Raw genomic sequence first — 25079 nt, forward strand, 5'->3', positions numbered from 1 at the left:
AATAAACAAACAGTTAAATAATGCCTTATTACTTTGTTACCACACCGACATTCATTCTCCATCCAGTGAGGCATTAGAGAGTGGTTGAATGACTGTCAAAACAACAAAGCAATTTGTTGATTGTGTTAAAAGCACTAATGTGCTTTCACTCTAATGAAAGAGATCAAAGCTCCATTACAAAAGTGCTTGCTTTTTTTCTGGTGAATATTCATTCAACTAATAGCTTTATGTTAGTTCTGATACAGATGAACATTACAGAATTGACACAGCTGCAGTCTCCACCATCCTATTGTCCTGACTGTCTTCCATATCCTTCCCGTCCACCAAGACTGCCACTCTCCCTTCATGAATTGATGGACTTTCTGCCTTTCACATTGGTAAAGATCAGGCAGGTTTCTGGTTACTGTTGTGCTGTTAGGCTCCTCCCTCTCTTGTTCAAAGAGGAAGGTTAAACTGAGCTGGCCACATGGACTCATCCAATAGGCTGTCAATGTTCAATGTGTAATCTCATATTCACAAGGCTATGTACTTGATGGTTTCTGTGACTACACAAATCATACGATATTTCCTGACCTTCCCACCATAAAGGACCTTGGACTCACACCAAGGATGTTTTAACCCTTGGCTGTCTTCTTGTTTATCTGCGTGCCTGTTGATCAACAGAAGCACTCGGGAAATCTTGTGCTTCTTTGGCTTGGCTTCGCGGACGAAGATTTATGGAGGGGGTAAAAGTCCACGTCAGCTGCAGGCTCGTTGGTGGCTGACAAGTCCGATGCGGGACAGGCAGACACGGTTGCAGCGGCTGCAGGGGAAAATTGGTGGGTTGGGGTTGGATGTTGGGTTTTTCCTCCTTTGCCTTTTGTCAGTGAGGTGGGCTCTGCGGTCTTCTTCAAAGGAGGTTGCTGCCCGCCTACTGCTGAAATGGACAAGGTTCTAAACAAATCCGATAACTGGAAAAAGGCACTTAGAGGTGGATTCATTTAGTCACATTGACCAGCATTCTGGTAGAGTTTCATAATATCTGCTGCATAACGCTGATTAACGCAGATGGAGGTGTACTAACAATAACCACACCAGCAGTGCGAGTATAATAAACTAATCTGTACTCTAAGAGGTCTTGTCTGCAAGACAAACCCGGAAGGCTAGACTGTTGCTCTGGGACTGCATGATATACAAGGTCACCGGGATGACCCCTGGTGAGCTAGTGGTGTAATTACATATCACCACAGGAGGGGTGGGACTGTTCTGGAATTAAGGTTGATGAAAGGTTCATGCACAACCCCCCCCCCTCCCCCAACCTCCTGCTGGATAGACTTGCTAATATGGATACCTGCATGTTTTGCAAATAAGGAGTGGTTAGACAGGATCAATCTGAGAAAGGTTATTCAAAGTTTCACAGATTTGTCAGTGGCCAGCAAGGTTTCAGCCTTGTTTCAGCTTGGATCAGTTCAAGGACATAGAAATCCAAATGGGGTGGGATCGAAGCCAAAGTTTGCACTTGGCAGTACATTTTTTTTTTAAATTTCAGGTTTGCCTTTGGATGCCTCTCCAGTCATGGCCACAGGAGAAACGAAGCTGAACCTAGAACCATAGAATATTACAGCACAGAAACAGGTCCTTTCAGTCTGTGCCGAACCATTTCTCTGCCTTGTCCCCACTGACCTGTTAAAATGTTAAAATTGAGTCCCCATTCACCTCTTCAGATGGCAGGATCCCCCTTATATTCCTTCTGAATTTTTCTCCTTTCACCCTTAACTCGTGTCCTCTGGTTTGTATCTCACTTACCCTCAGTAGAAAAAACCTACCAACGTTTACTCTTGTCTATATCTGCCGTAATTTTAAATACCTCTATCAAATCTGTGCTCCAGGGAAGTCATCCACAGCATAAACACTGAGAGTTTTTCATTAGCTCGGACTGACTGAAGGCTCAGATTTACAGGGGGCTGGGTGTGGTGTTAGCTGATTCAGAGGGGAATGATTGGCTTGATCTTATTTATGATTTAATACCATGAATGTCTTGTTTTGTTTCCAGTATTTTAAGCTCACATTCCAGACTTACAATGCCTATCAATTTAATTATTTTACATAGGTAGCTGCCAATTTGCTTTTGCATCTTCCTCCTGACTAGAATTTCACGGAGAGGAATGTGAATTTTTGGCATTCTTCAGCAACACAAGGGCTTGCACTATGAGTTAGCGGGCTTTGCAATATGGGCGTTCTGTTCTGAATAATTCCATCATCCCACTTCTGTAAGCTCAGCCCACTTCTCAAGATTAGCATGCTTTAAAAGTTGCTACTCAGGATGTTGAGCTAAGCAGGATGCTTTGCCTTGCTCCATTACTTTTATGCTGTTTCAACAAAGATAGTCAGGTTATCATGTGGGCTCAAGGATCTTGTCAAATTTTAAAGAACACACTTTCATACGTCATCTCCAACAAAATTTTTAAAAGCCAAAATGCATCACAGCCATCTATCAAATCAAAATGTCAGCATAAATGACTAATGGCATAAGCAGGTTGTAAAGAAATTTATAAAAAAGGAGAATCTGAAAGGGTTACAATAACTTCCATTAATGTAGCGACTATAATCTGGTAACAAAGATTTTTCTTCCTGAATACTTTGACGTGTATTTTATGAATTTAGGGCTGGTGATCATGAAAATCATGTTAAAAATTTTCTTATCACATACTAGTAGACTATGTTGTCCACAAAGCAAGCTATTTTGGTCAGTCCAAGCATACTTGGACATTCACTGAGTGTAGGTGCTATGCAAATGTTGCCTTAGGCCTGGGCATGCTTGGAAAGCATTTAAAGATGTTGTTGAGAATTTTCTTGGCAACTACAGAGCTCCAAACTACATCCAGCTAATTGACAACATGCTTCAAGAAGACAAAGTGCAACATGTTGTTGAAAATTCACTTTCTGCATTCGCACTTGGACTTCTTCCCCGCTGATCTTGGTGCAGTCAGTGACAAACACGGTGAAAGGTTTCACCAAGACATTCTGACCATGGAAAAGCGGTATCAGAGCAATTGGAATCCATCAATGCCGGCTGACTATTGTTGGACACTGACACGAGAGGCATCAGATGCCGTGTACAAATGAAAATCAGTGGCAGAACATTTTTAGGTCAGTTGAACTAATGCAATGTGTCAGCTTCACAATGCAATGAAATTCAATCAAAGTTAATTTAATGTTTCCCCAACTTCCAAAGTGATGCAGCGAATCTGAAATTATCTGTGTTCAGCCTGAAGTTGTCTTTTTTTTTAGACATACAGCATAGTAACAGGCCATTTTGGTCCATGATTTACATCCCATTAATACCAATTTTTTTTCCGGAAATAAACTTTTTGAAAAAATTTGTTCTGTGTTATTGGCAATTATTCCAGACAAATCAAAATAAAATGATAATTGAAACAGGTTGTTAAAGGGCATTTTAAACAAGAATGAGAGATGCAGAGGGAGTTTTACAGAGGGAGCTTTCAAGATTCAAGATTATTTTATTGTCATGTAATAAAACAGAAATGTGATATTACATGAAATTTCCTTTAGTCGACTGTAAGGCAGACAAAGATTGGCCATCAGCACAAATTGCTGTGCACCCCTTACAACCAGAGAAAGAGAAGCAAAAGAGATCCCCTAGGGTCACTGAGTGTCGTGGCTTCACTTCAAGTTCTCCTGCAACCTCCACAGCCTTCAGTCCAAACCATCAGCAACCCAAGCTCCAGATACACACCTCCAACATGATCAGGAAGCCCTTGGCATCCTCTCGCATCTCTGTTCTTATACCTGGTACCCCTATAGCCAGTCTTGAGCCAGTCTCCGTCAGTCCTCAGACTGGTGTGAGTCCTTTGACTGCTGCCATCAGTAGCCGGCATCCTATGTAGGTACCTTGCCTCGAGTCACCAACAACCCGTCGCCTGTGTGTTCTTCAGCCTCAGAGCCCCTCTCTGGTCCACCGCCGTGATCACTGTCCAGTGGGTCACTTCACAGTGTGAACAGCGAAAGGCATGAGAAATTAAACATGGAGATAGGCAAGGGACCAGAAATAATAGAATGTCAAGATCTTAGTGGGTCCGGTGGAGGCTTCTTAGATCAGGAAGGAAAGAGAATGAGAATTCCATGAAGCGGCATTAGTGAACCAGGAGTCAATATAGGTCAGTGAACATTGCATTTCAGGGATTCAAAAGGGTGCTGAGGGCAAGAAGGAGTACCGAAGGGCCTCAGGGGCTGAAGGGTTCCTGATCATGTCGGAGGTTTGGAGCTGGAGCTCAGGTGGTCAGTGGTTTGAACAGGAATCTGTGCGACTGCAGAGACTGGGGGAGGTGAATCCATGGACACTCAGTGTCTCTGAAGGGACCCTCTTTTTCTCCTATTAGGGACACAGGGCATTGCTCACGGCGACTCTTTGCCTTATGGCGGGCAAAAGTTGAAGTATATATATTACATTTTTAATATATTTTTATGTGACAATGAAAAGAACCTTTGAACCAGTGCTGGGATTAGGACACAGGAAACTGGTTTAGATGAGTTCACATTTACAGTGTAAAAGGATGAGAAGGAACCATGAAACACCAAGGAAGATGTACATATAAAAACAAAGAATCACTGGGATCTCCCCCCCACCCCCCCCCCCCCATCGATGTTATCTACCAAGATTGTAGATCTTCTGAAGAAGGCGCGTAAAATCATTGAGGACCCCTTCTACCCACCCACCCCCGGCACGCAGCATCTTTCAGCTGCTCCCGTCGGGGAAGAGATCCAGGAGGATCAGAGCCAGCACCACCAGGCTGACGAACAGAACAAACTGCTTATACAAACCCACTGAGACTTCTACTTATTAAACAAAATATTTATTTTATACATCAAGTCGAGTTTATTGCCATCAGATGGCGCAAGTACAATCCAACAAAACACCGTTCTCCGGTCCGTGGTGCAAGACACATAGTCACGCAACCAGACATAACACACGTATGGACAAACAATATTCATGCAGGACAAGTATTATTGATACAAATAAATAAATTTTATTTCGTGAACATGAGTGCACTGACAATAACCACATCAGCAGTGCAAGTATAAGACAGCTTTAATTAACTAATATGTACACTAGGAGGTCTTGTCTCTCTGCAAGATGAACCTGGAAGGCTCCCTGACTGTAGCTCTGGACTGCTTTATATACAAGGTCACCGGGGTGACCCCTGGTGACCTAGTGGTGTAATTACATCTCACCACAATGAGAATCTTGGATGGTTTATGTGGGAGTTCCTTTGGCCGTTCGGCATATTCACGGTTTTGTTGGGTTGTACTTGATGATGAAAGACCCCAACAATGAAGACGCTGTTTACATCCGGTACCGCACGGATGGCAGTCTCTTCAATCTGAGGCGCCTGCAAGCTCACACCAAGACACAAGAGAAACTTGTCCGTGAACAACTCTTTGCAGATGATGCCGCTTTAGTTGCCCATTCAGAGCCAGCTCTTCAGCGCTTGACGTCCTGCTTTGCGGAAACTGCCAAAATGTTTGGCCTGGAAGTCAGCCTGAAGAAAACTGAGGTCCTCCATCAGCCAGCTCCCCACCATGACTACCAGCCCCCCCACATCTCCATCGGGCACACAAAACTCAAAACGGTCAACCAGTTTACCTATCTCGGCTGCACCATTTCATCAGATGCAAGGATCGACAATGAGATAGACAACAGACTCGCCAAGGCAAATAGCGCCTTTGGAAGACTACACAAAAGAGTCTGGAAAAACAACCAACTGAAAAACCTCACAAAGATAAGCGTATACAGAGCCGTTGTCATACCCACACTCCTGTTCGGCTCCGAATCATGGGTCCTCTACCGGCACCACCTACGGCTCCTAGAACGCTTCCACCAGCGTTGTCTCCGCTCCATCCTCAACATCCATTGGAGCGCTCACACCCCTAACGTCGAGGTACTCGAGATGGCAGAGGTCGACAGCATCGAGTCCACGCTGCTGAAGATCCAGCTGCGCTGGATGGGTCACGTCTCCAGAATGGAGGACCATCGCCTTCCCAAGATCGTATTATATGGCGAGCTCTCCACTGGCCACCGTGACAGAGGTGCACCAAAGAAAAGGTACAAGGACTGCCTAAAGAAATCTCTTGGTGCCTGCCACATTGACCACCGCCAGTGGGCTGATAACGCCTCAAACCGTGCATCTTGGCGCCTCACAGTTTGGCGGGCAGCAGCCTCCTTTGAAGAAGACCGCAGAGCCCACCTCACTGACAAAAGGCAAAGGAGGAAAAACCCAACACCCAACCCCAACCAACCAATTTTCCCTTGCAACCGCTGCAATCGTGTCTGCCTGTCCCGCATCGGACTGGTCAGCCACAAACGAGCCTGCAGCTGACGTGGACTTTTTACCCCCTCCATAAATCTTCGTCCGCGAAGCCAAGCCAAAGAAGAAGACTTGATGATTAGATGATAATAAACTTGAACTTGAATTTGTCTGAAGCCGTGATGGTTAGGTAGGTCCAACATCCAGTATATTCCTTATGATTTTCACCTGCCTTGGTGCCCCAATCTCCCACCCCACACACCTTATACTGGCTATCTTCCCTCTCCACATTCAGCCTCGACCCGAAACCAACTTTACATTTTTTACACAGATGTTGCCTGACCTATGAATCTCTCCACCCTCTTTCCTCTCTATTCCCAGAGACACCCTCCCTTCCCCACCATTTGCTGGTGTTCCCTCCCTCCCTGAGCCACCAATAATGCCCCCTCCCCCTGTTCGCTGCTGTGCCCTTCCTTATCCACCTACTACCTCCTGCCCATGGGACTGTGGTCCTCTCCTACCCCTTAACCCCCATTATTTTGTTCGGGCACCTGCCCACACTTTGCTCAAACCTTGATGAAGGGCTCAAGCCCGAAACGTTGCTTCTGTACTGTTTGCGCTGTTTGACCTGCTGGCTTTCTCCAGCATTTTTCCCCAAATGTCTCCTTAATTTACAGCTACAAAAGATTAAATAGGTATAGCAAATCACCTGCTGCCTCTTTATATTTTCTCTTGATAAAGAAGGAAAGCAAAGATTCTGGAATAATTTATTGATGCTTGTTCTCTGTGACCTATTCATATAAATAGATCAGTTAAAGAGAGAATGTGATGAGTTCATTAGCAAGCTATCAGTTTTCAAACAATACAGTGAGTTCTGCAATATTATAATAGGTGAGAAATGTACAGGGAGGCTAGGTACAAAATAATGTTCTATCCTTTGATTGAGAGCAGCAGGTGAGAACACACATTCTTTCCAAAACTTCTTGTTCCATCTGTGGTCAACAGCTTTAAGTTCTTGGGTATCACTATCCTGGACCCACACTAATGGCATCATGAAGGATCATTGCCTCTACTTCCTCAGGAGTTTGCGGAGGTTTGACTTGACGTCAGAAATGTGATAGTACAGATTCTATCACCAATGTGTATATGTCCATATGTACAGATGGTAGTGTAGGATGACTGTGATTGGCTGAGAGTGTAGCCACACCTACTGGCAGGTCTTAAAGGATTGCTCCTAGCCAGACCAGGTCATTCTGGACTGGTCGACCTACTTGTGATATGCTCCAGTCTTTTAGTTAATAAAAGCCTTGGTTTGGATCAACAAGTCTTTGGTTCTTTCGACGCGCATTACAGGGGACACCAATGCCCCTGAGCATAAAGCCCTACAAAAGGTAATGGACATGGCCCAGGACATCACGGGCAAAACCCTCCCCACCTTCGAGAACATCTGCAGGGAACGCTGCTGTCGGAGAGCAGCAGCAATCATCAAGGATCCCCACCGCCCAGCACACGCTCTGTTCTCACTGCTGCCATTAGGAAAGAGGTATCGGTGCCACAAAACTCGCACCACCAGGTTCAGGAACAGCTGCTCCCCCTCCACCATCAGACCCCCTCAACAACAAGCTCAATCAGGGACTCATTTAAGGGCTCGTACTTGTTCACTTTGTCTTTTTCTCTCTGTATTGCACAGTCAGTTTGTTTACATGAGTAGTTTTTTTGCACTACCAATAAGTGGTAATTCCGCCTGGCCCGCAGGAAAAAGAATTCAGGGTTGTACGCGATGCCATGTGTGTTCTCTGACAATAAATCGGAAATCAGGTATTCCTTTTGAGAATGGTGCATCAATTCTGGACACCCAGATGCAGATGTCCAACCCAGGAGCGCACATTGCTTTTCCCTTCACCCCTGGTAGGAAATGAAAGGATGGTCAGCTCCTCCCTACTCCCATCTCTCCCACTCTACAGAAAGGAATAAGAATACATGTCTGTGGTTGGTGATCACATAATGTCAGAGAACCACATCATTCATCCGGAGCACTCCAATGTAAATTAAGCTTTTTACTCTTGCAAAATACAAAAAGCATTTGAATTACTAATGCATAAATGGCTACAAAGTAAATGTCGGTAAATTGAATTAAATTCTTCACTGTTGCATGTATTGAAATACGGTTATAAAAACGTTTAAGTGCTCTCCAGGCAAGACACAACTACTACAGCAGGGAGTGCAATAGTAACAAATAAATACAATTTATGCCGGTGTATAGGGCGACCCCCAGAATTTCCATTTACAATGCAGGTTTTGAGCTACATTCGCTCTGTAAAACTTCGCCAAGTCTGGCACTTACTGCTAATCAGTGCTGTCACAATATTTTAAAAGCAAACTATGCAGTAAAAGTTTACATTTTATCGGAATAGTTTAAAATAAACCACCTTTGGCTCCTTTAACAGGCCGCTTAAAGCCAATACAGAGCCGACAGCAGTGGGACTGGGTGGACGGACTCCCGCGGGGGAGCGCTGAGACTTTTCTGTTAAGGTTTCCATCGTGTGCTCGGCATGTAAAATGACCCCTGGTCTTGGGGTGACATTTTTAAAGTTTCAGCTCGTCTTACACGCCAGCACACAGGGTAGGGAGAGGGAAATGGGATTAGTGTGGGTGGGTACTTGTGGTCAGTTATGGATGTGTTGACCGAAGGGGCAGTCCTGAGCAATACACAGAAGTGCTGGTCCTTGGGTGTGGTGGGGGGAGGGGGGAGGGTGGTGTTGTGTGCATGCAAGTGAAGCAAACAGACCCAGGGAGTATGCATTCTATTCACTGATTTCAGATTTATTGTCAGAGAATGCACATGACATCACATACAACCCTGAGCTTCTCTTCCCTGTGGGCCAGGCAGAATTACCACTTATTGGTAGTGCAAAACACTTAGACATGTAAATAAATAAATAAATGTAAACAAACTGACTGTGCAATAGAGAGAATTTTTTTAAAAATCAATAAAGTACGAGCCCTTAAATGAGTCCCTGATTGAGTTTGTTGTTGAGGGGTCTGACAGTGGAGGGGGAGCAGCTGTTCCTGAACCTAGTGGTGTGAGTCTGGTGGCACCTGTACTTCTTTTCTAATGGTTGCCGTGTGCTGGGCGGTGTGGATCCTCGATGATTGCTGCTGCTCCCCGACGGCAGTGTTCCCCGTAGATGTTCTTGATGGTGGGAAGGATTTTGCCTGTGATGTCCTGGTCTCAGCCCCTCAAAGCCCAGTGACGGGAGGACTTTGGACTGTGGTCCTCCTCACAGCGCCCTCGCGTTGGCTGCACCAAGTCTCAGTGCGCCCCTCAACGTGTATTCCTATGACTCTTTTCCCAAGTCCTCACTCTTCCCAGCATCTGGAAGGGTTGACTTTGGCACTCTGCTGGGGGTCCCTTTGTATGTGTACAGCTGCAACATCCCAGAGAACGGCATCCACTACAGAACATTTCCCTTGACTGACACTCCCACTACTGGAAAATAGGCACCACTAGCTCGCCAAGCTGCACTGTCAGGACTCATCAAGGTTATGTTGACAGTACTTTATTCTCCTGCAATCCAATGTCTCACAGTATAAGAATGGGACAATTCAACTCCAGCTTCTTGCGCAGGCCACACACTCTATACACTTGGCGATAAATCCACAGAAGGAAAACATGGATGTTTGCAGACACATCCACAGAATCTTGGATAACTCTATAAATCAGTCCAATTTACATTCTTGCAGGACTTTACGAATTCTGGTATTGAAGGAGACACTTATTGTCATGAACATGTCACAAAATTTGTTATGTTGCAGCAGTGTCCACAGTGCAAATATTGCTATAAAATTACATTAAAAATTAGTGCAAAAATATGAGAAAGTGAGGTAGTGTCTGTGGTTCAATGATGGCAGAGGGGAAGAAGCTGTCCGTATGCCACTGGGTGCTTGTCTTCAGGCTCCTGTACCTCCTTCCTGATGGTAGCAGGACATGGCCTGGGTGGTTGGGGTCCTTGAGGATAGAGGCTGCTTTCTTAAGACATTGCCTCTTGTAGATGTCCTCGATGGAGTGAAGTCTGGTGTCCGTGATGGCGTTGGCCAAGTTCACAACTCTGTAGCCTTTCTGCACTGGCACCTCTGCACCAGACAGTCACCCCACCAGTCAGAATGCTCTCCACGGTACACCTGTAGAAATTTGCATGTCTTCTGTGACATCCCAAATCTTCTCAAACTCCTCACAGTGTATAGCCACTGGTGAGCCTTCTTCATGATTGCATCGACATGGAGACTCCAGGAGAGATCTTCAGAGATGTAGACATCCAGGAATTTGAAGTTGTTGACCCTCTCCATTGCTGACCCATCCATGTGGACTGCTTTATGTTCTCCTGATTTCCCCTTCCTAAAGTCTGCTATCGGCTCCTTGGTTTTGCTAATGTGAATGTGAGATTGCTGTTGTGGCACCACTCAACCAACTGATCATTGCCGCCTGATTCTGCCCACAACAGATCAGTAGACAGCATTTGATTTCTGCTTCAGTCCATTCCACACTTAGTCTCTCCTCTCCCAACTCCAGTTCTATTGTTTCCATGACAACAACAAATTAGTGTCTTCATTTCCTCTGATGCAGACAGACAAATGCATTTGGAGAAAAATTACAAACCAGAAGATCGAGGCAGAGATATTTCCTGCGAATAGCCTTGTCAGGAAATGTCCAGAACAATGCTCTTTCTGTCGCAAACACATCTGATAAACATCAGTAGTTAACGAACGTGCCTGAAATTCATCTGGTCACAACCTCTTCTCTCTGCTACAGAAGGTACAGAAGCCTTAGGTCTGGCACCTCTACGTTCAAGGAAAGTAGTATTTTCCCCAGCAGCTCTCAGCCTCTTGAACTTTGTCAAAGATTAACCAGAACTACTACCGGATCATCAAAGATCTGTCGGCACCATTGTAACATTATATTTTTCATTGTACAGTCTTAAACTGTGAATATTTATCTATCCTTCTAGCCTTGTCCATCCTGTCCCTCCACTCCATCCTGTTCCATCTGGAGAACAACGCCTCATACAGCAGGCTTCGTTGACTACAACAGTGTTTAACATGATCATTTCCCAGAGGCTGATGGAGAAGCTGTCCTCGCAGGGACTCAACACCCCTCTCCGTAACTGGCTTATGGACTTACTAACAGAAAGATCACAGTCTGCCTGGGTTGGAAGAGGAATGTCAAATAATGTCAAGGCTGTGAGTTCAGCCCACTCCTGTTCACTCTACTGACCCATGACTGCAACATCAGATCCAGCTCGAACAGAATCATCAAGTTTGTAGACAACACGACGGTCGTCGGCCTCATCAGCAACAACGATGAGTCGCACTCCAGAGAAAAGGTGGAAAATCTCGTGATGTGGTGTGCAAATAACAATCTGAGTGTCAACGTGGACAAGATGAAGGAGATGATTCTGTACTTCAGGAGAACCAGGGATGATCATCCTCCACTACACATTAATAGCTCTGTAATGGAGAGAGTAGAGAGCACCAAGTTCCTTGGAGTCCACTTAAGATGAGACCTATCCAGGACACACATCTCCTCACTTGTTAAGAAGGTGCAACAATGACTGCACATCCTGAGAAGACTTGAGGTGGGCAAGGCTACTGGTCACCATCATGTCAACCTTCTACAGGAACTTGATCAAGAGCGTCCTGGCCGGCTATATCAATGTGCGGCAGAGAAATGGATAATCCACAGGACCATAAAAGTGGCAGAGAAGATCACTGATGTGTCCCCCCCCCCCCCAACCATTGTCATAATTCACCAGGATCGTTGTCTAAAGAGGGCTCACAAAATCAGTGAGGACGCCTACCAAGCAGCATCTACCAGCTACTCCCATTGGGAAAGAGATCCAGGAGTATCAGAACCAGCATGACCAGGCTGAAGAACAGCTTCTTCCCACGGGCAGTGACAATGCTGAACGACTGATGAACTGCTCATAAAAACCCTCCGTGCCTCTACTATTTATTTTACAATACTATTTATTTAAAATTTGCATCTTTTGATTATATGTGTATTATGTCTGTATGTGTGTTAGCTGTGTTTAGTACCCAGGACCGGAGAATGCTGTTTCGTCAGGTTGTACTTGTACAACCAGATGATAAATGAACTTGAACTTTTTCTCTCGTGTCAAGTTACTTTGTACAAACCACTAGTAGGCCACAGAAAGGATGGCAAGATTACAGTTTGCCAAGTATTTAAAAGAGCCTGCAGAATTCTGGAAGAAGGTGTTGTGGACATATGAGACCAAGATTAACCTGTATCAGAGTGATGGGAAGAGCGAAGTGTGGAGGCAGAAATGAACTGCCCAAATCCAAAGCCATGGTTTGCAATTTGCGGTATAACCTCTGTATTTCTGTTCATGAAGTCTTCTGCAGACAGTAGTCATTGAAATATCCACGCCGGCCTCCTGAGGAGTGTTTCTGATCTGTCGGACTGGCATTTGGGGATTTTTCTTCATTATGATGAGAATTCTTTTGTATTCAGCAGCGAAGATCTTCCCTGGCTGACCAGTCCCTTTGCAATTACTGAGCTCTTCTTAATAATGGTCCAAACAGTAGATTTTGGTCATCCAAAGGTTTGGGCGGTATCTGTTTTATTCATGATTTTCAGCCTCAAAATGGCTTCTTTGACTTTCATTGGCACAATCTGGTTGAAAAATGTCAACGAGACTCCAAAAGCTTAGAATCAAGCCAAGTTCTCTTATACTTGAACCAATGGAGCAATTAAACATACATGAGTACTTGCAAACACCTGTGAGTCCCAAATATTATGGTTCCCTGAAATGTGGGGACTATATATAAAAAGAGCAGTAATTTCTACATGGTCAAACCAATATGTATACAAATAACCTTGAATAAAATCTGGAATCTGCACTTTAATGACATGTGACTAGTTTGACTACAAATTAAAAACTGTAGAGCAGGGGTGTCAAACTCAAATTCACAGAGGGCCAAAATTAAAAACTTGGACTAAGTCGTGGGCCAAACTAAATATTTATTGAAAATTTTCAACAACATCTGCATGTTTTCTCTTCTTTCAACATATGTAATAAACTTTTTCTTATTAAAATAAATGTTTAATAATAGTTTTGGCTAAACTCTTTCCAGAAGAAGCATTAACAAATGAGAAATAAAATATTCAATAAATAATATTTCTCTATAGCCTTTAAGCTCCTTTTAAATGTTTTTTTTTTCACAAGCCAACAAGTCAAAAAAATAACAACTTGCTTCAATGAAAATCTAATCTTTCAACTATGAACAGTCCAAAGTGAACCAAAGAAAATATTAATCCAAGCTTCACTTGCTACACTGTGATTTACTCTGATGCACCTGGGTCTAAACCAGATACTTGGGATCTCTTCTTAGATGCAAGTTCATCAAACTCTGGGGTCAGAGTTTGCCTCCCACCTGTCTTGAAAGGTCCAGTTTTCTGTCTTTCGTTTGGCCATTTTTCGTAAGGGGTTTATTACATGTGAGTTGGGCGACAGGTCACAGATGGTAATGAAAGTAAAGAGAGGAGGTGGGGGCAATTAGTGGGCTGACAGGCCGGCGCCAATGCATTTGCAAAGCATTCTGGGATTTGTAGTATTAGCTGTGGATGTGCTATACTGGTGTGGCGGCCAGCGGGCCAGCTCTAATACATATTTGATATGATCTTGCAGGCCAAACATAATTATATCACGGGCCAAATTTGGTCCGTGGGCCTGAGTTTGACATGTGTGCTGTAGAGCACAGGAGCAAATAAAGGGGAAAAAAATGTCTTTGTCCTAAACATTATCGAGGGCCCTGTATGTGTAGTAATAAAAGCAGAGTGCAGGGAGAGATCAGGCAGAGCAGAGCAAATTGCAACATTATTTTACTTGCGTGAGGTTCGTTCAGGAATGACGAGAATGGCAGGAAAGTAACTGTGCTTGCAACTGGAGGTGCGTGATCTCACACAGGTGAATTGGGAGCAGGGTGACCGTGCTGGGAGGAGTCTGTTGCTGTGAAATAATTTCTCTGTCCAGTACAAAAAAAACCCCAACTTCTGATCGAACTAAAGTGAAAGCCTGGAAGTGCCGGGAATGTATCATTAAAAGAGGATGCTGGAAATAGCGAGGCAGGCAGAGTCTGTGCAGAGAAGCAGAGTCATTGGACTGGATTGAGGCTCCTCGAGATTCCAAGAACAATCAGCAACTCCCTGCGTTCTGTTCTACTGGTCTTGGATGTGGACACGTCAGGTGAAACCCGAGGAGACCTCCTGTCCTGCTGCTGGCCACAGTGCTCAGCCTGCAAAGTGGAATGTCGGTGAGTGGCTGGATGCTGTCCACGAATGGCCTCTCATTGTTCTCAAAGGGATTCAAATCGTTCAAATGAAGTCACCAACCCTGATGAGGGAAAGACTTTGTGCAAGGCAACGTCAAATGTCCATCAAAATGTTCCATGGTCAGGGCCTGCTCACAGAATAGACCCCATAAACCAGGGTGGGGGGAGTGGGGGGGAGGGGCAAACCTGCTTAACACAAGAATCACATACTAACAAAAATTATAAACATTAAGGAATACGTCTACATAATAATATTTATTCATGTATATAGTTTTTAAACTTATTTGTTTAAGTTTCAGTAATCAAAAAGTACATCTACGGTATATTCTCATATAATAGTTGAATTTTGTGGACCAATTTTTAGGGTAAAATTTAGGGGTTTGACAATTACTCGCTACTATTTTGGTAAGTAATGTTCGGGGAATCGTGAACTCGGATGGGAGGGAAACCGGGGGTCAGAAGCTCAGAAGGGAGGGAGGCCGGGTGTCAGAAGCACGGATGGGAGGGTGGCCAGGTGTCAGAAGCTCGGATGGGAGGGAGGCCGGGAGTCAGAAGTTCGGATGGGAGGGTGGTCGGGTGTCAGAAACTCGGATGAGAGAGCAGCTGGGGTTCAGAAGCACAGATGGGAGGGAGGCCGGGTGTCAGAAGCTCAGATGGGAGGGAGGCCGGGTGGTAGAAGCTCGGATGGGAGGGAGGCCGGGGGTCAGAAGCTCAGATGGGAGGCCGGGGGTCAGGAGCTCAGATGGGAGGGAGGCCGGGTGTCAGAAGCTGGGATGGGAGGATGGCTGGGTGTCAGAAGCTGGGATGGGAGGGAGGCTGTGGTGTCAGGAGCTCGGATGGGTGAGTTGCCGGGTGTCAGAAGCTCGGATGAGAGGGTGGCCGGGGTGTCAGGAGCTCAGTTGGGAGGGAGGCCATGTGTCAGAAGCTCGGATGGGAGGGTGGCTAGGGCATCAGGAGCTTGGATCACCTTTACATTCCCACTAATTTCACTGCCCATATCACAGCCACAAGCCCCACAATCACGTGGTCACCAGCCATCCCCACTAACACTGTACAGCCAACGTACTTCCGTGAGCCACACATTCATGTCAGGCATGTGGCTCGCGAGCTGCAGTTTGGCCACCCCTGCCATAAATAGATGTGCCTCCAGTGCAGAACGCCAGCTCTGCCGCCCCTTCGAATAAAGCAGTCAGTCCAAGCAGGTGTGTGTTTGGGCAACGAGGACCAGAGTCAGACCAGTCTGCTGTGGGAACATTATCTGGTTCTCTCTCCCCTGATGGATCTCCTTTCATAACCTTAAAGGGCTCCATCGGTTTGATTGCGCTTCCAGGAAAGTTTCTCTGCCTCTCCAGCCTTTCTTGATATTTATAAACCTTTTCGTTATACTTGCAAGTTCTTTTTGCACCTTCTACCTGTCTCTGTAATCTTTTCTCAGATTGTCAAGGAGCACAGCACCTCGAGTGTTGTGAACATATGGCCAGATAAATATATATATATATAATATGTATAGATTGGCTACAGCTACACAAATAAGAGCAGGAGGCCTACGTGTGCACATTCAGCCAGTGAAATATTTTTGAAATGTAGGAATCACAGTGGCCACACAGTAAGACCCCGGAGCTAACAATAAATGAAACTGGTGTGCGCTTTTCAGAAGTTTTTGGTTTTATTTTTGACCTCCAACTGCTGCCCTGATACCACGTCTCATTTGACATGAGCACAAGATTAGCATTGAGCTAGGTGTAAATAGGGTGCTGCATTCATGCAGGAAGTGCTGATCTCTGTCTCAGAGGTTTTAGTTGTTAATCTGAGATGACTATTTCAAAGCTCTCCTGGCTGCCTTCCAAATCTCTTCTCTGTAAATGATCTTATGGTCTGCTCTGCTCCTTGAACCGGGCCCTGCCAAGTCTCCCGTTAACCCTGAGCTCACTGGCCTGCAGAGACATGATGGACAATCCTCATCCTCCACGTTCTCCTCATAACCTCCAGGACCCTTCATGTATCTCCAATTCCTCGCACCTTACTGATTGGAGTTGCTCCACCATGAAAAACCATACTTTTAAGGTGCCTGACCCCCACGAACTCTACAAAACCTTGCCTCTCCTGAGGAACAAAGTCTTTGGCCATTTATAACCATAATTGTCAATCTTGGTTTTATTCCCTCCTGAAAAGTGCATTGAAATATTCTGCTACATCAAAGAATTATGTTATTACACACACCCACATGCAGACACTCGTGTCAACGTCCCCAATTCAACTCATCTGGTTAATTTAATTAATGTGACAATTAACCAAATGGACTATATGTTACACGGAGCACGGCAAATGGGAAGGGGGAGTCACTAAGTTGATAATCCTACACGCGTTCACACGTGTGCACAAATGTACAGACCCATACATACACACACACACACGGATATATCAGACACAGTCAAGTATTTATTTTATTGTTGTCCAGTGATAATGACAGTACAGAATTCCCTTAGGTCTGCGTAAATGGGTGGTTTTGACCTGTTTAAAATACAGTACAGTGATGAGAATGAATTCCTACACGCATGCTTACACAAGTCACAGTTCAATGAGGCAAGGACTGCATGTGACTGACTGCGCTCGCACGGAGGGAGGAAACAAAATAAACGTCTAGAAAAATCAAGTATTCCCAACTTCGTGATTTTTTGTTCTTTTCCGGACCAGACTTTTCCATGTTGCCATTTTTTGTGCATCCATCAGGAAAGGGTTAACTTGTGAGTTAGTGTCAACGTCCCCAATTCAACCCCATTTGGTTAATTTAATTAATGTAACAATTAACCAAATGGTCTATATAGTACACGGAGCAGGGCAAATGGGAAGGGGAGAGATTTTGATGGCTGGAATTAGCAGCTATGTCTTGAGTTAACATTCCTTGCACAAGGAATGCCGACGTGGAAAAGACTGGTCCTTTAATGCCTTTGTGATCATGACCAGCTTCAACACAGCGAGTCACTAAGTCGATAATCCTACACGCCTTCTCCTCTGCTGCTATGAATATGCAAGATTACATCGTTTACTAAGAACGTACACTACACTGCTAGCTGGACACAAGTACGAGAAGATCGCACAGTCGCTTTCAGAAGGATGACAAGCCCAGTGTAGATCCCAACGTGGAATGTTATCCTGAGTTTAATCTTCATCTGTACCAGTTCCTGACCTTTCCTGAAAATGCAGATAAACAAACAAAATGAATAAATTCCATTCAAGATAATCCTGGTAGCTTTGCAATCTCTCACTTTCGCTCTTCGGCTGTCCTTTGTGAAACTCACAGATTTTCCACTTGTGATTACAAATGAAAGGCCAGCATGGTTAGCGCAACGCCATTACAGCGCCAGTGACTGGGGTTCGAATCCCGCACCGTCTGTAAGGAGTCTGTACGTCTCCCCTCGTCTGTCTGGGTTTCCTCTGGGGGCTCTGGTTTCTTCCCATCCTTCAAGTCAATTGGGTGCAATTGGGCGGAACGGGCTCATGGGTCAAAAGGGCCTGTTACCATGCTGTATATCTAAATTAAATTAATATCTTGATAAGTGATTTTGGTCACCCCTACGATGCCTGTACTTTGCTGCACCCTTTTACAAGTGGGTCGAGTTGACCATTAGCTTAACCATAGCTTATAATGACTCAGCTGAGTCAGGGAGATCCCACTTCAGACTTGGATCTCACTCAGAGCCCAAGAATCCAGGTTTATCAATGTAATACCCAGTGAGTTGGTGTCACCCAGTGCAGTACTTATGGTGTCACCACCCCTCCCCCCCACCCACCATTGGACTGAGTGCACGAGCCTACTGAGCACAGAAGAAACAGGTGTGTGTTCCTTGTATGTCCAGGGGCAGGGAATCTGACCAGAGCACATTAGAAGGTTCAAAAAGTTAATGAGTATCGAGTTAATGAGCCTTGTAGGTATATATAAGCTGGGTTGATGAAATGTTTTTGTTCCTTATAACTAATTACAGGGATATTTTTATTAAAAAAAATAAATTTCTGCTGAAACACTGCACGAAAATTTTATACACACTCATTTTGGTGTCATCCCCTCTGTTGGGGTCACCCAGTGTGGTTATAACCCCCCCCAGTGACGCTAATGGCAATGCTGAGGAAGTCCTTCACTGATGTGTAGCATTCCTTTTTGCATGAAATGTTAAGTTGCGATCTAAACTTTGAAAGATCCCATGACTCTACCTTGAAGATAAGAGGTGCAATTTGTGGACAAGCTAAAGATTTCCGAGGATGCAAACCAGGACCCGGGGAAGGGGTGGGGGGGGGGGGGGGGGCGTTGAGCTACAAGGAGAGGTTGAGCAGACGAGAGCTTCATTCCTTAGAGTGCAGGGGTGATCTCATAGAGGTGAATAAAATCATGAGCGGAATAGATTGCGAGAATACATAGTGTCTTTTGTCCAGAGCAGAGCAGGGGAATCGGTGACCAGAGATGAGGTGAGAGGGGAGAAATTTGACAGGAACCTGAGGGATAATTTTTTTTTTTTTTTTTTTTTTACACACAGCGGGTAGTACGTGTACGGAACGGGCTGCCGGAGGTGGTGGGTCCTATTGAATGTGGAAGAATCTAAAGGGCAGCGCGGTGAGCGCAACACTATTTCAGCACCAGTGACCCTGGTTCAAATACAGCACTGTCTGTAAGGAGTTTGAACAATCTCCCTGTGTCTACATGGTGCTCTAGTTTCCTCCCACCATTCAAAACGTACGGGGATTATAGATTAATTGGGCAGCATGGGGTTGTGGGCCCAAGGGGCCCGTTACTGTGCTGTGTGTCTAAATAAAATTGGATAGGAACATGTATAGGATGGATTTAGAGAGATATGGGTAGGGCATCTTGGTCAGCAGGGACAAGTTGGGCCAAAGGGTCTGTTTCCACACTGTGGGACTCATTTCCACATCTTTGCCAAAAAGCATCAATGTGACAAATTATCTGACCATGGTTTTTTTTCATCTCCAAGATGACTGGTTTTCACAAAGTCCATTGTTACACATTACAACAGAAAAGCTTAAGTCACATGTTAACCCTATTTGGTGATTCAAATTATACTATTCAAAGCTACAACCCTGAACACACAAGGTCAACATGGAGGAGGTTACTGACCACCCAATACTGGAGTTCCCGTATCATGGTCTTAAACTCAACTTTGTATAATGGCAACTCTGCAATAACGGGCTCAGGTACTGGGTCCCACCTCATCCACTTCCTCCTCCGTGTCATCATCGCTTACAATAGGTTTGGACTTGGAAGCACGGCTGGAGCGTTTCCGCCCTTTTCCTCGATCCTGACTCTTCTCCTTCCGGCCCAGCTTAATCTTCACTTTCACTGATCGAGCTGTGAGAGTGGGGGGGGGGGGGGAGAGAGAGAGAGAGAGAGAGAGAGAGAGAGAGAGAGGAAGAAACAGGATCACAAAGCAGTTTCCTAATCCAAATGAAACAAGAAAGTCTGCAAGACGCTGTGATTGTAGTTCAATGCTGGAGAATCTCAGCAGATCACACAGTGTCCTGTATGGCAAAGATATGTAACCAAGGTTTCAGGCCTGAGCCCTTCGTCAAGGTATTCAGAGGCGCCTACCTCCTTTTAACTCAGACCTTGATGAAGGGCTCAGGCCCAAAACGTGACAGAGGTACCGCATATATACCGTGTAAAAGTCGACTGCCCTATTTTTGGCCCCAAATTCTGGCACTTTCCATATGTTGCGTGTAAAGATCGACCCTCCTTATTTTTGGCGCTGGCCGCCCACCCACTAGAACTCCCTATGTCCTGAACGTGTACTTACCGCCCGTCCACCCACCCATTGGAAGTCCTGATGCTTCCATCGACGCAAATACTTACCGGGGTCAAAATGCATGTAACGGTCAAATTTTACCCTAAAAATTGGTCTACAAAATTCGACTATTACATGAGTATATACAAAATTATGAGGGGTATAGACAGGGTAAATGTAGGCAGGCTTTTTCCACTGAGGGTGGGTGAGATACAAACCAGAGGGGGATGGGTTAAGGGTGAAAGGGGAAAAGTTTAGGGGGAACTCCTTCACACAGAGAGTGGTGGGAGCGTGGAACGAGCTGAAGTGGTGAATACAGGCTCAATTTTAACAGTTAAGAAGAATTTGGTACACGGATGGGAGGGGTATGTCTGGGTACAAGTCAGTGGGACTAGGTAGAATAATAGTTCGGCACACACTAGAAGGGATGAAGGGCCTGTTTTCTGAGATGTTCTATTCTATGATTGATTATGTATCTTTGCCACAAAGCGCTTTGTGATCTGCTGAGTTTCGCCAGCACTTTAGTGTTTTCCTCATTCAAGTGCTCTCTTCAGAGCCAGGATAAATCTGTAACGATCAGAGAAATGAGAAAACGGTGGATGTTGGAGCCGGAGAGTTTTCCCTAAAGCTGGATATCTTGATCTTGTGACCCAGCTGGAATATACAAAGCATTCCTTAAGCCACGTGCATCTCCTCAACCTTGAACTTTCTCATTCCTTAACCTATCCAAGTCATTAATCCACCTCGTTTCCCCTTGTTCTCTTCAGCTAGGATATCCATTGTTCGCCAGACTCCCTCACACTGCGAGTGTTTTCTCAGTCTGACACTATCCTCATGACATTGGACCATTTTGTTTTTTTTTCCACAGAGAGTAGTGGGGGCCTGGAATGTCAGGTGTAGTGGTGGAGGCTGGAACAATAGGGGCATTTAAGAGACTCTTAGGCACACAGACAAAAGAAAAATAGAGGGTTACGGGGTAGGGAGGGTTTTGTATATTTTTGGTTTATATTTGTTTTAAAGTCGACCACCTATTTTTAGCTCCAAAATCTGGTACTTTCCATATATCTCGTGTACTAGTCAACCGTAGTCTCTCACCTCAGCCCTGGCCACCCCGCTCTCCTGAAGCCTTGAATGCGGACTCATTGCTCGGGCCCGGCCGTCCATCAGAACTCCCGACGATGCAGATATGGTTACTTACTGCAGTCCCGACTCCCACGAGGTAGGTTGTTTGTTTTGACGCACAAGGCTATATTATTACTTTGATTCACTGTGTTTTTGTTCCTTATTCGTTAAGAGATCATTTCGACTATGTTGTCTTTGGGATTTGCTCCAATAACCAAAAAAAAACAAAAAGAACAAAGTCTGGTCCCAAGCATTTCAGATATGGGGAAATGTACTGTATTCAGTATATATGGGTTGCACAACATCCTGGGCTAAAGGGCCTGTAACTGTGCTGTAATGTCCTGTTCTATTTCCTAACGGTGGTGAGCAGATCATTCCCGTGATATACTCCTGTCCTGTGAATTCCCAATAGTGACAGAGCAGAGGGCAGCAATCCCCCTGGTCCTGATCATCACCTCCATGTCAGCTTTCTGCGGGTGAAGCCATCCCACTTCATCTCACCGTTCCCGGTTACACTCCAGCTGATGGGATTGGTGTGGATGTGGACGGGACACGGTGCATGAACCGGGGGGCCAGAAAATCTAAGCAACAATTCCTTAGACAAGGTGGACACCAAGCTCTTCGCGGGTCTTACATTCTGACTCCGACCCTTCTTCCTCTTCCTCCTCTCCCTCCTCACTATCATCCTCACTGTCTTCTTCCTTCTCAATTTTCTGCCTTACGCTGGTAAACACGGATTGGAGCACAATGGAATCTTCGTAGATCTGAGAGGGGGGCAGAAAGGGGATACTATTAGCAGTGGAATAACTGGCAGCGGTCAAACAATTAGGATTGTACAACACAGGGAAGAGCGGTTACAGCTTCGGAAGCCATTTGTTCCATCCTGTCCATGTCGGCTCTCCACCAGAGCAACTCTCTGGTTCAGTTAAATAAGAAAACCTTTGGATGCTGGGGTCTAGTGCAATGCACATACATGCAGGAGAAACTCAGCAGGTCACGCAGCATCCATGGATTACATCAGTGGTTCTCAACCTTTTTTGTATCACTCACATACCACCTTAAGTAATCCCTTATCCATGATGCTCTGTGGTTAGTAAGGGATTACTTAAGATGGTATGTGAGTGGGGGAAAAAAAAGGTCGAGATGCCTTGCATTGCACAAAAGTGCTAATTCTAGATTGCTCTCTCAGTCTTGATGGGTTCTGACCCCAAACTTCCAACAGTTTTTTATTCCCCCCCCCCACCTCCTCCCCAACAGAGATTAAATAGAGGGCCTTAAAATTATGAGAATTTTGGAAATGGTGGATTGTTGGAAACCATTGGCAGTGGCAGGAGGATTACACTCGACAACAAGTTATTTTTCCAGAGGTTCGCTTCCTAAAAAGCCACTGGCGATTATGATAGAGAACTTCAAACTGAACACAAAGATAATTTCAGATTTTCTGCAACACATGGGAACTTGGAGAAACATCAAATAAACTTTTATTGAATTTAACAAGTTTAATCGCATACTGTACCTCTGAGCTAAACTCTCAGGTTGACTGCACATGTTGCACAACAGATGTGAGGAGCCCAGGGTTTGTGTTGGTCACCAATTTTACAACCGAAGTAGAGCTCATAAGTTTCCTTAATAAGTGCAGTCAAGCTGCATCTTTGGGGCTTAAGTTAGCACTTACCACAAATGTAACGTAACTGTTACAACATTGACGAGACATTTCTGCTGTATTGAATCTTCCTGACGAAAATAAATACTATTGTTAAGTACACTCACTGTTATTGCCTGAAGAACATGTGCAACAACATGCGTTCAATCTAGATCAATGTAATGCACAGCTTATGCATATGTGAGCTGCTTTTATAGCCTATTTGCATCTATCATGACTAAGCATGCCTAGGACTAAGGTATTTACATAGCAGGGGGTCACTGAGTGCTTCCCCAGGCATATTTGGACTGACCAAAACAGCTTGGTTTGTGGGCAATATACTAGTAGACTTACAATATGACAGGAAATCACAAAAAGAGGTTTTTTCTAAAAAACGGTTCATGACAGGAAATTTGAAGCGGATTTTTGTGATCAGCAGCCCAAAATCCATAAAATACACCCAAAAGTGTTCAGGAAGCAAAGACTTTGTTGTCCAGTGTTATTAACCAGAGGAGGGACTTTTAAGGGAATGAGCAGCAAAACCATTGAAGATGAGCTCCCCACTTTCTGCAGCGGGTTGTTGTAAGAAACATTAAAACCCGCAGATGCTGGAATGATGAGCCTCAACAGAGAGCCCCAACTCTGAGACGCTGACTGAACACTTTTTCCTATGGACGCTACCTCTCCTGCCGAGTTCCTCCAGCACCCTGTTGCTGGTTCAGCGAGCTGTCACGGTCTGGAATGCAACGCCCGTCAGCATTTTGTAAAAGGAGAATTTGATAAATATGCAAGAAGGAATCTTTTATGGGACTACGGGGAAAGAACGGAGAAGAAGTGGAATTAATTTGCTCAGTTCATTGAAAGCTGCAAGTAAAACATGAAAGTCTGCAGACACCATGGTTGAATCCTTGCTATAGATTATGTATCTGTATCTCTGCTATATAAGGTGCACTGTTTGATCTGCTAAGCTTCTCCAACATTGTGTTTTCATTGAAAGATGACACAGACACATGGAACGCCTATGATTACAAAAGGTTTTCTGCCACTCACCAGTGAACCCTCCAGGTTGTAGGTCTGTGCATTTTGGCACAACAGCATCACGTCTCTTTCGAGGTCATTGAGACTACGATACTTGTGGTTACGGATCCGCTCCTACTGAGAGAAAGGAGGCAGTCAGCTCGACCTCAGCACGTTCCACAGATTTACACCGCCCTTCCAGGGAAGTGCAGTGACCCTCTCACTATCCTGCACCCCAAGGCCGTACAGTTCCAAACAGTTTATAACCTCACTCAGAAACCAGGGCAAGGTTCACCGATTCTCTGCAGGGTGACACATGCACGCGCGCACACAGAGCACCACTTTGCAGAAACAAAGTCACCCAACTGAACCCAAAAGGAAGGAAGAAGTGCTTGGTCCAGCGCTGCTCCGCATTGTGCACACCCCATCCCCCAAGCGTCAAATAAAACTTAAAGTAGCAGGAGGTTTGGACCATGAACATAGCTGTGGAATGTTAAATGCCTAGTCGTGAAAGGACATGACGGGTGGCATGGTTAAGCACACCGCTGTTACAGTGCCAGCGACCCGGGTTCAAATCCCACGCTGTCTGCAAGGAGTTGGAACACTCTCCCCGTGACCTGTGTGGGTTTCCGCGGGTGCTCCAGTTTCTCCCACCCTTCAAAACGTAGAGGGGTTGTTGATTAATTGGGGTATTCGGGCTCTTGCTGTATGTCTAAATTGAAAAAAAAAAGAAAAAATTTAAATACGACACTGGGACAGGCAAATATCATCCTATTGGAGGGTCATGCATTATTCAATGGTCTGTGTCACATATCAAGAGACTAGGAAATATATTACCTGCTTGTGTAATATAAC

General features: G+C 45.0%; 1 protein-coding gene across 12 annotated transcripts in view; it reads right to left on the bottom strand.

Moving 5' to 3' along the window:
* Positions 1-17077: 17077 nt before the first annotated feature.
* Positions 17078-25079, bottom strand: part of smarca4a (SWI/SNF related BAF chromatin remodeling complex subunit ATPase 4a) — a 131412-nt gene continuing 123410 nt past the window's right edge. For 9 of the 12 annotated variants that reach the window (XM_069927237.1, XM_069927246.1, XM_069927245.1 and 6 more), the window contains 4 exons: positions 24258-24359; positions 22200-22329; positions 19871-20010; positions 17085-17846 (listed from right to left, as the gene is read on the bottom strand). In XM_069927237.1, the coding sequence (XP_069783338.1) occupies positions 17814-17846; positions 19871-20010; positions 22200-22329; positions 24258-24359 (405 nt within the window). In that variant the 3' untranslated portion in view covers positions 17085-17813. Of the gene's footprint in view, positions 17847-19821; positions 20011-22199; positions 22330-24257; positions 24360-25079 lie in introns of all 12 variants that reach the window. The other 3 variants (XR_011354268.1, XM_069927241.1, XM_069927240.1) reach the window with 3 other exon arrangements.

This window comes from Narcine bancroftii, chromosome 3, assembly GCF_036971445.1.
Source record: "Narcine bancroftii isolate sNarBan1 chromosome 3, sNarBan1.hap1, whole genome shotgun sequence".
In the NCBI taxonomy this organism is placed as follows: Eukaryota; Metazoa; Chordata; class Chondrichthyes; order Torpediniformes; family Narcinidae; genus Narcine; species Narcine bancroftii.